This window comes from Aquarana catesbeiana, linkage group LG10 (assembly GCF_042186555.1).
Source record: "Aquarana catesbeiana isolate 2022-GZ linkage group LG10, ASM4218655v1, whole genome shotgun sequence".
NCBI classification, from domain to species: Eukaryota; Metazoa; Chordata; class Amphibia; order Anura; family Ranidae; genus Aquarana; species Aquarana catesbeiana.
Genome location: NC_133333.1, coordinates 221,205,295 through 221,220,481, shown reverse-complemented (window position 1 = coordinate 221,220,481; position 15,187 = coordinate 221,205,295). Strand labels below are relative to the sequence as shown.

General features: G+C 40.5%; 1 protein-coding gene across 7 annotated transcripts in view; it reads right to left on the bottom strand.

Moving 5' to 3' along the window:
• NTM (neurotrimin) overlaps positions 1 to 15,187 on the bottom strand; it is a 1,068,699-nt gene that overhangs the window by 71,197 nt on the left and 982,315 nt on the right. For 5 of the 7 annotated variants that reach the window (XM_073603331.1, XM_073603333.1, XM_073603334.1 and 2 more), the window contains one exon: positions 7,379 to 10,232. The exons of the other annotated variants lie outside the window; for them this stretch is intronic. In XM_073603331.1, coding sequence (XP_073459432.1) covers positions 10,114 to 10,232 — 119 coding nt within the window. In that variant the 3' untranslated portion in view covers positions 7,379 to 10,113. Of the gene's footprint in view, positions 1 to 7,378; positions 10,233 to 15,187 lie in introns of those variants that run through there. 7 annotated transcript variants of the gene reach the window in all.

Below are 15,187 nucleotides of genomic sequence, written 5' to 3'. Positions count from 1 at the left end.
AAGAATATGAGAACTTTTGGCGAGGGAATCCTCATAAATTAATTAGATGCAAAAGAAAACCAATACACAATGGATTTGCGCTCTACCTGTCACCATACTCACTAAATTGTCAATTATGGCTATTGCAGGAAACGTACCACTAAGGCCTCATGCACAAAAGATGCTGTTAAACACGCGTTCAGAGGCAGTTGGACACTTTTTTCAACTGCCCCTGAACCCATTCAATGTTATCCTATGTGTCCATGTACACAGTCTCGTTTTTTGGCGTTTTTAGGCAGTTGCGTTTAACCTCGTTTTTCCAGAAGCAAAAAAATGGGTTCAGACGCAAAAGTTTTCCACGTTTCAGACACCAAACGAAGCTAAACGCGGGTAAATGCCAGTACTGCGTTTAGCCGCGTTTGCGTTTATAAGTGTTTTTAAAGGAACATTTTACGACCCAACTTTGGGGCCCCATATCTTGGGGCCACTTGGTGCTAACACAGTTGGACTAACACTATAACATATCCAAATTTGGGATTCCTAGCAGCAAGTGGCCCCGAGATATGGGGCCCCAAAATCAGGTTGGAAAATGTCATTCTCTGCTGCAGAAGTGCTTGACATTTTGCGATCCGACTTTGGGGCCCTGTATCTCAGGGTCACTTGGTGCTAGGAACCCCAAATTTGCATATGTTGTAGTGCTAGTTCCACTGTGTTAGCACACCAAATTTGGCACCAAGTGGCCCGAGATACGGGGCCCCAAAGTTGGGTCGCAAAATGTCATTCTCTGCTCTGCAGACGCTAGATGCAAACGTGGTAAAACACGGCTAAACGCGGCATGCAAACACGGCAAAACGGGCTTTTCTAAACGCCGGTTTCAGCTTTTAAAAACATGTGTTCAGCAGAGTTTGCACCGGCGTCTCGTGTGCATGAGGCCTTATACCTCTCTAAATATATAGATATGTTATCAGAATGCAAGTAAATAAACTTTCAAAGCATATAACATCCACTCATCGGCAAAATATATCCAGAATCAGCACTGAAAGTTCATAGAAAACCAGTCTCTATACAAACAGATATATTTCCCATACAGCCAATGCAAAAAGGGTTTAAACTTCAGTAGATAGCATATAAGTCACTTGTAAAAAGCATGGAGTATAAAGAATCCTTATGAAGGAAAGTTCAATACTTATGAAATAGTATCAATTTCATCCAGTATATCCTTTGTTCAATAGGTGGAGGAGGGAAGCAGGATAGTCATGTCTGACCGGTTTTGCCAACACACTTGGCTGCTTCAGAAATTAAAAAAAAACGGGGAAGGACACAAACATGTAGTGCGGGACTTTACATATGCCTCTAAGAACATAGAATGCCATGGATATGATAAAAAGATATATTTTTATTGAATTTAATACATAGATAAAAAGTGCTGGATAGAGTAAAAACACTCTTATCATATAGTACAAATTTTACAGTCACATGATTATGTATAATTCTTAAGTACGCTTGATCTGGTGGCGCGTTTCATGGACTTCCACTTCTTCAAAACTATACAAGCAAATATGTGTGACTTCAATATATGTGTGTAGCATAACTGTGATAAAAACGTAAAATGATGTAGATAGTATATACATGTATATGTAAGCTGTCGAGCTCCGGATACAGATATGTGCCTGCCGGCCCATGGGAACACAACACCAAGGTAATGTAAAAATCATATAAATATATCTATATATATATAGATCTATATATATATATATATATATATATATATATATATATATATATATATATATATATATCAAAATGATCCTATTATAGCCTGAAAGCTAAGTATTCCAGAGGTAGTCTGAAGACTATATTCCCATCTCATTCGTTCATTGCTCTTCATGGCCACTAACTCCATAATACCAGGGATAGTCAAAAACTATCCCTGGTATGATGTAGATAGTGGTCGTGAAGAGCAATGAACAAATGAGATAGGAAAATAATCTTGAGAATAGCTCTGGAATACTCAGCTTTCCAAATATAATAGAATTACTTGGATATATATCTGATTTTTACATTACCTTGGTGCTGTGTTCCCATGGGCTGGTAGGCTTATATCTGTATCCGGAGCTCGACAGCATACATATGTATATACTCTCTACATCATTTTACGTTTTTATCACAATTATGCAGGTGTGAGCTACACACATGTATTGAAGTCACACATAATATTTGCTGGTATGGTTTTGAAGAAGTGGAAATCCGTGGAAAAGCGTCACCAGATCAAGCGTACCTAAGAAATATACATAATCATGTGACTGTAAAGTTTGTACTATATGATACACATAAGTGTGTTTTTACTCTATCCAGCACTTTTTATCTATGGATTAAATTCAATTAAAAAAAAAAAAATTTAAATCATATCCTTGGCATTCTATGTTCTTAGAGGCATATGTAAAGTCCCGCACTACATGCTTATAGTGTCCTTCTCCCTTTTTTTTTTCGAAAATACGTTTATGGGATGATGCCAATGAGAACATTTTCTGCATTGGTTGATTCATCCTCAGACCATATAACATGACCTACTACTGCTTCAGATATTCGCTTTGGTGGCCACCTCAAGACATTTTGCGGTTATATGTCTTTTTAAGACTTTATGTATATAATACAGGTTGGATGGGTGGAGTTTTGGCAGCAATTTGTTTATAACCATATATGTTTATATGCTGTCTGTGGAATAATTTTTAATCTATACGAAATAAAGATTTTTTTTATAATATTTCAACAATTGGGAGCGGAGTTATATATTTAGAGAGAGGTATAAGTGGTATGTTTTATACAATAGTCATAATTGTCAGCTAAATGGGGCAGAGGATAGAGCACTGTGTCACATATCACATATATGACTGCTTCCCAGCACAAGCAGGGCCTGCTCCTTTCTTCTCTTCTTTGGCCATCTTGTCCTTCATTCCCCCTTCACTCTGTCCATCCATTCTACATTCAATCTGCTCTTTGCAAAATCCTATCCTTCATTCAGTCTCCTTTCTGGCCTATCTTTTCCCATCTCCTCTCTTCCTAGTCCAGTCCCTCCCTCACGCTTCCCTCTGCCACACCCTGTCCTCTTTTCCCTCTCCTCTTTTGCCCCATCCCATCTTTCCTTTCCTCCCTGCCCCATCCCATTCTACTGTTCATCTCCTCTCTGCCCCAACCTGTGCTTCCCTCTTATTTGCACTCAACTTTGTCCTTCCTCTATACTCCACACCATTCTTCCTTCTCTATCCTCTCTGCCCCACCCTGTCCTTCATTTCCTCTATTGTACCCCGCCAATAGAGCCTGTAACTCGATGGACGACTCAGCCCAAGAAAGGGTGACCGAAACCAGGGGCTTATCCTTCTGGATAACTGGGGATGAAACAACGCCATCTAAGGTCTGTCCGTGACAGGACCTCAAGGTTCGGGCGTTCCCTGGACGGGCAAGACAAGACTTCAAAAAGTGACCTGCCTGGCCACAATAAAGGCACAATCTCTCCCTCCTCCTAAAGGTTCTATCATGCGTGATGCGAGAGATGCGTGAAGCCCAAGTGCATGGGTTCATCTTTACTGACCAACTCGGTACCAGGAGACATGGGGAGTGAGGGAGGCACAGGTGGGACTGTAAAGCTCAGTGTGTAGTCAATGAGGATGGCAAACGTGATCAACTTCTCCAGCTCAGTGGGTATATCTCGGGCTGCTATCTGATCCTTCATGGAATCTGAGAGACCATGAGAAAAAGCAGCCACGAGGGTCTTATTGTTCTATGCAACCTCTGCTACCAGAGTACGGATTTCAATGGCGTAGACGGCAACAGTTCTCGTACTCTGTTTGATGGACATGAGGCACTTGGCAGCAGAAGCAGAGCGTGCGGGAATGTCAAATACCCTTTTCAAGGAGGCCACAAACTCAGGGTAGTTCAAAACAACAGGTTTTTGTGTCTCCCATAGAGGGTTTGCCCAGGCCAAGGCTCTCTCAGAAAGCAAAGATATCACAAAAGCTACTTTGCTTCTGTCCGTAAGAAATTCCTGGGGCAGCATCTCAAAGTATATCTCAACTTGGTTGAGAAACCCTCTGCATTGGACTGGATTGTCCCCAAAACGATGGGGAAGCGGAGCGGAGCGGAACGGAACCAGACATACCTCTTATAGAGGTAATACTCGAGGCGGGTGCCTGCACAGAGACTAGTGCAGCAGCAGGGATGGCCTGCAACACAGGTTGTACTGGAGCAGCCATAGTGGGAGATTCCAGGTGAGCCGTGCGACTCAGGAGCATTTGTAACGCCTTGGCAAACTGATCCATGTGGTGATCTTGCTCATCCAATCTGGAAAAAATATTACCAACAAGTGGATTGACTGCATCTTCCGAATTCATGGTCTTCGCCTACTGTCATAAACCATGAAATCAGACTGAGAGAGAAGTATAGTTAAATCACACTTGTTTAAAGCGGGGGTCCACCTATCTATCGTTTTTTTTTTTTTGGAGTTCATTCACAAACTTTTCTTCTCATGATTATCTACTCACATGTTCTGTGTAATAAGTCCGCCTGTGTCCGATTTTGTTGTAAAGAATAACTTATAAAATTCACTGAAGGCAGTTTCCATCTTCATTGTGGGCATTTGAAGCCCACAAGCATGTATTTCCTGGATGCAGTGAATGCTGTGCTCCCAGCATTCACCGAGATGTTGTGATGATGCTGTTGCACAATGCATGCTGGGAAGCCTGAGACTAGCTCCCAGGGGACTGTGGGAGGTCTGGGAGAGGCTAGAAACACGCCTACTCCCATGGGAGGAAAACCAGGAAGTGCTAAGAAGATTAGAAAAAAAAGGTAATTACGGCGATTTAAATTTTTTTACACAGCATGTCAGCATCTAGGCAAGGAAGAAAATGCATAGAGATAATGTTCAAAATTTGGGTGGAACCCCGCTTTAATAATAAAAGTAAATAGAACAAACGTAGTCAAAACATAGCCAGAGTTCAGGAACCGGAACCGATAGTCAGATAAGCCAAACGTCAGGGAGCCAGCGATGAGCGTAGTAAAACAGCAAGCCAGATCTGGAGCCAGAAGGGATGTCAGCCAAGCAAGTCTTTTAACAGTAAGGCAGGCGATAGTCTCTGTGATGTTGATTAAGGCAAAGGCAGAGATCCTCTGGGCTGGGTGGCTTAAGTAGGCAGGACTGATGAGCAGGGTATCATCAACAGCTGAGTAACTGTGGAGAGATAGGAGCTGGCAATTAGCCGACAGCTGAGCAACCAGCTCAGAGAAGGAAGGGCTGAGCTCAGCCCTGACAGGAGGGCAGCAAGGCGTGGTGAACACTGTAGAGTGGAAGTTGATCTGAAATAGTGAAAGTTCGTCTCTACCACACCTCAGCGCAGGAATTTGAATTCTGCTCTTTAACTACTTATATACTCAACCCATATTCTTGAAATTCCCATTATTCTGTAAATTCTTAGCATCCTTTAATTGACTAACATTCTTGACATTCTTAACCGGTGATATACCTGAAATTTAAATCAGCCTTTAATCTTGGAAATCTAGACATTCTGGAAATTCCTAATACATACTACAAGAAACACTGAAGACATTAAAAGTTTCTTCCAAGGTTTTCTCGATTCCACAATATATTTGATAATAAATGATTCTTTCTTAAATCACTACCCATGCAGAAGTGAGAATCAGAATCGGTGGTAACCCAAAGTCATGGTCACACTCTTCATGCCACATACAAATCTTTTCTTTAAGAGCCCTTTCACACTGGGGCGGGCGTCGGCGGTAAAACGCTGCTATTATTAGCGGCGTTTTACCGTTGTATTCGGCCGCTAGTGGGGTGGTTTTACCCCCCGCTAGCGGCCGAGAAAGGGTTAAATACCACCGCAAAGCGCCTCTGCAGAGGCGCTTTGCCGGCGGTATAGCCGCGCCGTCCCATTGATTTCAATGGGCAGGAGCGGTAAAGGAGCGGTATATACTCCGCTCCTTCACCGCTCCGAAGATGCTGCTAGCAGGACTTTTTTTACCGTCCTGCCAGCGCATCGCTCCAGTGTGAAAGCCCTCGGGGCTTTCACACTGGAATTAAGGCAGCGGCACTTTCGGGTCGGTTTGCAGGCGCTATTATTAGCGCAATAGCGCCTGCAAACCGCCCCAGTGTGAAAGGGCTCTAACTGCTGTGAGATGATCCGGAAATCAGTACTATTTAATTTTTTTTACCCTCTAGGCTGAAAGAAAACTTTTAAACACATCAATCCATTTATGCTCTGCAGCGTGGATGCATGAATTTCCCATCCCTTCTGGCTGTCAAAAAAGCTGAGCAGTGGCTTTACCTGACTGGATGCAGTACTGTTCGACTGACAATTTTCCTCCCAGCTCCTTTGTTTTTTTAATCAATAGATGTTAAGCAGGAGGCAGTCAAGAGGTCCACACACTGAGCGAATTTCAACTGATTGCCTGAAATTTGCTCTGTGAATGGCCAGCTTACTAGTGAAAATAGTCTGTAGTGGCATGAAATGTGTTAGCATTTAGACAGATATGTAAGAAATGAGGAGATTCCAGCTGCATTAACTTTTCATATAACTTCAAATCTCAGGATAACTTGTGGGTGTCCAAACATCAGGGACCTCCACCCTACACCATCTCAATTGCTAGAATATGCCACTTGACCGGTTTCTGAGAAGGAATTGTTCTCAATTATCTGGTTCTTTAATATTCCACACTTTGACACACAACCTACTTAAGGCTGCATTCACACCTGAGCATTTCATTTTCAGGCAGAAAGTCCTGCGTTTTTGCCGCAATTTTGTACAGGTCAGAAGGTCACCAATGTAAAAAGCAGAAAAATGCCTGTAAGCTGCCCAAAAAGAAGCTCATGTACTATTTTGAGCTTCAGGCGTTTTGCGTGTGTTTTACAAGCTGAAAACGCTCAGGCGTGAATGCAGCCTTAAGGAATTGAAACGATCATCGCTATGATACAAAACATCCTTGTAAAGAAGATGTATGCCCTATACTAGGTTCCGGGACAATGTAGATGCTGCATATGTAGATGCTCCATGAAAATCTTCATAAAAATATGCTTTTTGTAGCTATTTGTAATGATCTAAGGTCCACCACTCTCTACAATTGTGTTATCAGAAATGTTAGGACTGTGGTGGCACCTCGCTGTTCTTCATAGAATGGTCGCCAGGTCCATACAGGATAAAACAATATATATTTACCTGCCATGACTGTCCTCCAGATAAGAAAAACAGGAAAACCAATACTGGGAGCTTTCAAAAACATTAGTGAGATATTTTTTTTACACTGACTCGTCTGAATTATATGTTTATTACATGCTATCTTTATTAGCAGAACTGAACTGCACCCTGAGAATAAAGAAAACGCAAAGGAAACAACATCTTCTTCCACTCCAGATTTATTAATACAGATACAAAATTCATTCATAGATTAAGTGTTGGATGGGGGAAGGGACCTGGTGGTCCACCATAGCTGTTACTCACCCTTCTTGGTGACAGAAGCTTCTAATACTTGTTGGATAATGATATCTACCTGTGCCAGCCCACCACACCTAACTCTCACTGTATCCTGACCAAACATTCCCGGCAAGGCTGGAGACAACTGTTAACAATTTAGTCCACCTGCTGCTCCTTACAGTACTCTCAAGGGGTTAAACAAAATATTTAATCAACATATAATTTACACACATGTACAATAAATTCTACAGCAGGCACTGTGATCCATATGAGCGCTGGCAGGGTTCTTGAAGATTACAGGTGGAAATGGCCTATTGGTCTTCATTTCAGTAAGAAAGTACAGCTACGTCCTAATGCTTAAGGGTTATAAGTAATTAATAATTACTCTGTGCATATTACTTACACATCATACTCATTCCTACTCAAGTGCTCCCCAATCAGGAAATTCTTCATACACCAAGTACACAGCAGATGACACCCCCTCCCTCCCCCCTCAACAAAAAAAAAAAATAGATGACACCATGCTGTACTTGTAACTAGTGGCACATCCTGGCATTTGTCCATAGACCACCAAGAAAAGGGGCATTTGGGTAATGCTATCACTCCAAGTCACATTGTAAATGTCAGAAGACAGAAGAATTCTTGCTGTGGAGGGCAGCCAACCTCCTGTACTGCAGCAGAAACAGTAAAAGAGAAATCTGATTTTTTTTTTTTTTTTTGTTATGGGCAGCAAAAATTGTTCTGTCTTCAGACACTTTTCAAACCTCAAGGTAAGGAGATGCTCAATGCCTCAAGAAAAAAATGCAAAGAACATTCTAATATGGTGTCTTTCCACATATGTTGGTATATGTATCAATGACCGTACAGCACCAGCGAATTATCAGATTATTAAATACATGAGGCTGAAAATGAACAAACATTTTGTTCCTTGTTCTCAGTGTGCATTTAAACAATTCAAAAGTCTTGTTGCTGAAATACAAAGTGTGGACATTTAGACTGATTGTCGGGAACAGAATATCTGCACTGTGGTCATATCTTCAGGGACGCCTCCATTAAAACACAACAAACCGTTTAATCATGCCAATATGACTCTACTCAAGAGAGAACATTAAGACAGGGCAACTTTACACAGCATTGTGGTTTTGAAATTAAACATACACGTGGAGCTTTGCACATGACATTCATTTTAAAACACTCAGACATAAATGATATTGTGTGCAGAATATTTGTACAGCACTGATACATATACCCGATGTATGAACAACTATGTTTAACATGCCAGACTGTTTACACCAGATCTTCATCCTAGGGAGTATCTTTATCTGTGGATAAGTAGACCTAAACACACAGAAACGTCTCCTTAACAGCCAAGCTTACTCTTCTGCTTGCTACGTCGAATGTCATACATGGGTAAACTGTGCTGGTGTAAACAACTGACTTCATGTGCTTATTTCTGTAGATGGCAGTCACTGCAAAGTCACACTAGTGTCAAACACTGATCCCAAGCATCGTGAAACATTTAATATAACTGATGTCATCACACTGGATGCTGCTTTTCACCCTACACATTGCTAAGTCACTGTGGGTCTGGGTTCATGCATATATTTTCTAGCTGTTTCCATTTTTTATTTTTTTTTTAAAGAGGGAATCTTAATTTACATTCAGTTGTGGACATAATGCAGTCAGCCCATTGCTCCCGCTTTTTCAGACAGTAGTCTATCCATCCCATTACACTCTTACAAGCATTGTCAACATAATCAGTGGATTCTAGTCTGTCTGAAGAGCGAGAGAGAGAACCAGGGCTCACCCAACAATTACAGGTGGTATGTTCTTTACAAGAAATGTTCTTGGAGTAACTGAGAAGCTCTAACAATATACAAATCTCCCATTTTCCACCTTTTCCAGCACATGTACATGAAAGAAACCCCCATCAGATACCAAATTTCCTAAGCAGCATCCTAGCACATGACGGCACACATTCCACGCTAATAATCAACACAGTCCAGCAAAGGAAATGGAACCCCCTCAGCCCCAAAAAAAGACCTGCAGGTGACAGCTCAGAAAGTCGCAGTCACACCAGAGAGAAATATATCTTGTTGCTATGTCTCCCCCCAGCACTGCAAAGGGTAAGTATTGCTCTGCTGGATTCCCAGCAAATAATTTGACTTGAGCTATTGTCTGCAGGTGTCGTGGTTGCAGTAAGGGTGTTGACAATGAGGGTCACCCAGCAGTCCAAGGGTAATAAAGCGGATTTGATGAGATGAATTGACACTGTCCATGTCTCTATCAGATTGTGCGATTTCCTTGTGATAATTTGCGATGAACAGAACAAAGTCACATGTTTTTGTTTTATGAGCGTCGGCTTTTGGCAAGTCAACCGGCACAGCTCAGTCCTTGGCTCCGCCCTCCGTTCAACCTGGCCATTTTCTGCAAGAGTCCCTTCACACAGAAGGTGCAGCATGTGGTGTTTTCCCTTTTCATGATCCTTTTTTTAACAATCTGTTGCAGTTGTGTTTTTTTGTTCAGTTTTTTTGCTTATTTTTAATACTCCATACATTTTTCGACATCAGATTTTGTAAATTTTCTTTTAATTACATTTGTTTTACTTTTAAGATTGTTGTTTCCCTCTTAAGAGGATGGGTGCTGATGCTTGCATGTGTCAGAACTGAGCAGATGAAAGGAACAGAGACAATGGAAGCAGGAAGAGGAGAAGTAGGAGAGGTGCGCAGAGAAGACACGGAGGTGAGCCGCTGTTTCCATCGTGGACGGCCCCTGGTCCTAGAAAGAAAGAAAGAGAGAGAGAGTATAACTTTAGACACCAGTGAAGACTTAGAGAGTCATCAGGGGATACAGATAAAAGCAAAGGCAGTCAAGGCAGCATGCAGCAAGAGAAAGAACATTAATATGAATCAAAAGGAAGTGCAAGTGATAACATAGGATCTCCAGTTTGCTGCCTTTTGACAGATCTAGTGTTAAATGAAATAAAAAAAGTAACAGGAAAATAATTTGCAAAAGAGAGAAAATGGTAAATATTCGAGAAAGTGGAAGGAAAGTGTCCTAATTATAACTTCATACTAAAAGTGTTACGGGATTGGCTAAGACTGTAAAAAAAGCCTCTGATTATAGCTGAGAACAGACATCTGATGCATATCCCAAGACATTTCTTCTAAATTAATTTATTGCCAATCAGTGGAGTACACTTCTACATAAACGTTCCATCCTCTGCAGACAATTCCCATAACAGCAGCACCAACATCACCACTCTGAACCATTAGACACACATTACTGGACAACAGCTACTTCATGTATATTACAAATACTCTGGCTGTGGGAGTCATTCAGAGCTGTCAGGGACGTTGAAGCCATCCGGAAGCTAAGGAAAAATCCCAGTATGCTTCCAGGAACACCTGACTCAATCTCACAGTCTGAACCTCAATCATAGGAAAGGTGTGAGCAGATTGATACTCAGAGTGTATATAAAAAGCGTTTGTCTGAGAGATGACGACACAGAATTACAGGGTGCATGAAGACGGTACAAGACTGGTGAGGTTACTTGTAAGTGAATGCAGAACTTGGGTTGAAGAACAGAAAAATATTATTCTTATAGGCAAGAAATGGAGAGGTTGTAGGATCAGTATGACTGACAGGTGAAATGCAAAATGAAAACATATTTCTTACATAATGGAGACATGGAAATGTACTGTGAGTTAAATGTAATTTATAAAGGCACTACAAGACTATTTATCCCAATCAATACAATTATCCACAATGTCAAATGACAACAGCAATAGAACATTCACTCTATTACTTCATTGTTAAAAGCATCTGAACTAGGCAACATTTAAACCAAAGCAAAGTGAAATTAGGACTTCGGGGCTACATCTGACAATCACAGCCAAAGTCTTGTTCGAAGAGGGCACAGGCACATCAATATCAGAATGTCTCCAGCAGAAAGGACAATGTAGTGCCTCCACCATACAAGATGCAAGGATGGCAGCCAGGTACTAAAATCTATCAACCTATTGTACCTAGTAAACTTCAATATTATGTCTACACTTCACATTCGTTGTGTATTACTATATTACACTACAGTGCAAATTGTGCCTTTTTTCACAGTTCTGTAATAGAGATTTAATTCTGATTTATTTATTTTTGTTGTAAAATTCAGAAATTACAGTTTTCAACCTATATAAGTATATAGATGCTCCCTAACATGTAATCAGACAATTTGAAATTGCATGTGATGTCTGATATAAGGTAAGACTCCATCAGAGGTTTGTGAAGTTCCATACATGAACAAATCTATAGGAACCATAGGAGCCCCCGGTAGAAGACATAGAAGAAGGACAAACATAGAGAACCATAGAGAAGGAAGTAGGCCAGTCTGGTATAAAACCGTTATTATCTCTGTGTAAAGTTTTCCATATCCAGGGTTACAGACTGAATAAAATATAATGATTACAGAGTATCACAGGGAACACAATGATCAGAGAATATCACAGGGGACAATCTGGTCACAGGACAAAAATTCCCCTCTGATGATGTGATACTTTCTATTAGTATACATTATGTTTTTGTCTCTGTCTGTAGCCCTGATGAAGGAGATGTTTTTAAAAAAACTGAAACGCGTTGGCACCAGATTGACTAACTTTTTCTTAGGTGCTCTATGTTTCTTCTCCTCTCCTCTCCTATGCCCCTATCAGGTAGTGGTAAGCCTGGAAAGAGTTCAGCCTTTCCAGTCAGTGTTGTTTCCTCTGCGCCACATGCAACAGGTTTCATCTATGCTAGAGCTTATCGGTGGAAAAAAGAGGAGTGTATAACCCTCTAATATTCAGGGCTTGGAGCCTATTGAAAGGACCCAAATACTTAACTATGTTAACCACTTCAGCCCCGGAAGGATTTACCCCCTTCCTGACCAGAGCACTTTTTGCGATTCGGCACCGCCTCGCTTTAACTGACAATTGCGCGGTCTTTCGACGTGGCTTCCAAACAAAATTGGCAACCTTTTTTTCCCACAAATAGAGCTTTCTTTTCTTGGTATTTGATCACCTCTGCGTTTTTTATTTTTTGCGCTACAAACAAAAAATAGCGACAATTTAAATAAAACGCATTATTTTTTACATTTTGCTATAATAAATATCCCCAAAAAATATATATAAAAACATTTTTTTTCCCTCAGTTTAGGCCGATGCTATTCTTCTACATATTATTATTAAAAAAAAAATCCCAATAAGCGTTTATTGATTGGTTTGCGCAAAAGTTATAGCGTCTACAAAATAGGAGATAGATAGTTTTATGGCATTTTTATTGATAATTTTTTTTAACTAGTAATGAATGGTGGCGATCACGATTTTTATCATGACTGCGACATTATGGCGGACACATCGGACACTTTTGGCATGATTTTGGAACCATTCACATTTATACAGTGATCGGTGCAATTAAAAATGCATTGATTACTGTGTAAATGTGACTGGCAGTGAGGGGGTTAACCACTAGGTGGCGCTGTAGGGGTTAAGTGTGTCCTAGGGAGTGATTCTAACTGTGGGGGGGGGAGGGGCTGTGTGTGACACATCACTGATCACGGCTCCCGATTACAGGGAGCTGTGATCAGTGACAGTGTCATTAGGCAGAACGGGGAGATGCCTGTTTACATTAGCATCTCCCTGTTCTTCCTCACCGTGAGACGATCGCGGGTATCCCCGCGGACATCGGGTCCACGGGACCCACGGTCACGGAGCTCCCGGCGGGCGTGAGTGCCCGCAAGCTGTCCCTTAAAGGGCAACGTACAGGTACGTTAATCTGCCTGTACGTGCCCTTCTGTGTTAAAGAGTACAATAAATACACAATGGGGTTGATGTAGTAAAACTGGACAGTGCAAAATCTGGTGCTGATCTGCATAGAAACCAACCCGGTTACAGGTTTTTTTGTTTTTTTGTCAAAGCTTAACATGATACTAAAGTCTTGCTTTTTTTGTTTAAAAATAACAAACATGTCACACTTGCCTCCTATGTGCAGTGGTTGTGCACAGAGCAGCCCAGATCTTCTTCCTGGCCCCTTCCTCCTGCCAAGTGCCCCCACAGCCCCCTATGGGGGCACCCAAGCCAAGTCACTGCTCCATTCAGACACAGAGCCGTGTCTTGGCCCTGCCCCCTTTCTCTCCTTTTTGGCTCACTGACTTTGATTGACAGCAGTGGGAGTGAATGGCACCCGCCGTGGTCTCAGCTAATCAGGAAGGAGAGTCCCAGACAAACGATTCTCTCGTGCAACATCGCTGGATCAAGATGGAGCTCAGGTAAGTATTGGGGAGGCTGCATGAAATAACCTCAAAAAGTGTATTAAAAAAAAAAAAAAAATATATATATATATATATATATATATATATACACATATATATATATATATATAATAAAATATATATATATATATATATATATATATATATATATATATATATATATATATATATATATATATATATATATATAAAACTTCACATATAGAAATGCAAGAAAAAAGAAAATTACAGCGCTGTGCAAAAAATGTATATATAGCAGCCAACACAGCTATAGATCAAATATAGACCAAAGCAGTTGTATAAGAAAGTATAAAAAAGTATATAGAAAATGTAATTTATTGCAGAAAAATTGTATTCAAAAATCTCATGGTGATAATACAAAGCATCATAAGAATAGCATTGTCAACATTGCACACTGCGTTGTTTACCTCAGGGCATTGAAATAAGGGTGCTGTGGGCCTCATTAGGCACGGGGCCTGCCTAGGGGGAAAACCAATCCAGGCTGACCCCTTTTCCCATGGAATTGAGACTCATTTTCTTCCTGGGGATTTATCATCCTTTTTTCTGCTTCCTTTCAGCCCACAGCACCCTTATTTCAATGTCCTCAGGCAATCCACTTTTGGCATTTTCTGGATGTGAACTCCCGCCATTCACTTTGGGTAGGCCTTCAATGGCCATGATAGGACATACATGTTTTTCTGGAGGAATGCCTCTGCTAAATATGCAAATTTTTTGTACGTGTATGTCTAAATATTAATTTGATGCATATTGTTAGGTATGAATTTGTATTAATGTTTTACTAATACAAAGCTGTTTTTTCAGAAGTGCTATGATTCCCTGAAGAAGATTCATAACAATAATTTTGAAATGCATTGGATATCCCTCTTTGTAGCATTCCTTGTTAGAAACCATGATTTAAGGGAACAGCAAGTAGACTGAGATTGCCACTTCGTGGTTCAAACAGCCAAATGTGCAATATTTGCAAATTTTATTCATACAGTGTGCAATGTTGACAATGCTATTCTTATGATGATTTGTATTATCACCATGAGATTTTTTAATACAATTTTTCTATAATAAATTACATTTTATATATATATATATATATATATATATATATATATATATATATATATAAAATATTATTTATATCTTAATGCATAGAATGCATGATTAGGATGAAAAACCTTCTGCCTTTAGAACCATTTTAACTGAACAAGCTGAAATTAGAAGCTGATTGGATACTACGTACAGCTGCACCAGATTTTGCACTCTCCAGTTTTAGTAAATCATCCCCTGTGCCACTGGGATGACTTGGGACTATAAAACACCATAAAACAATTGTTTCACACATTTCCTGCATCATGAACTGAACATAATGGAAATATCTACCACACGATAAACTAGTAGAAAAAAATCAATGCAGCTTTTCCTT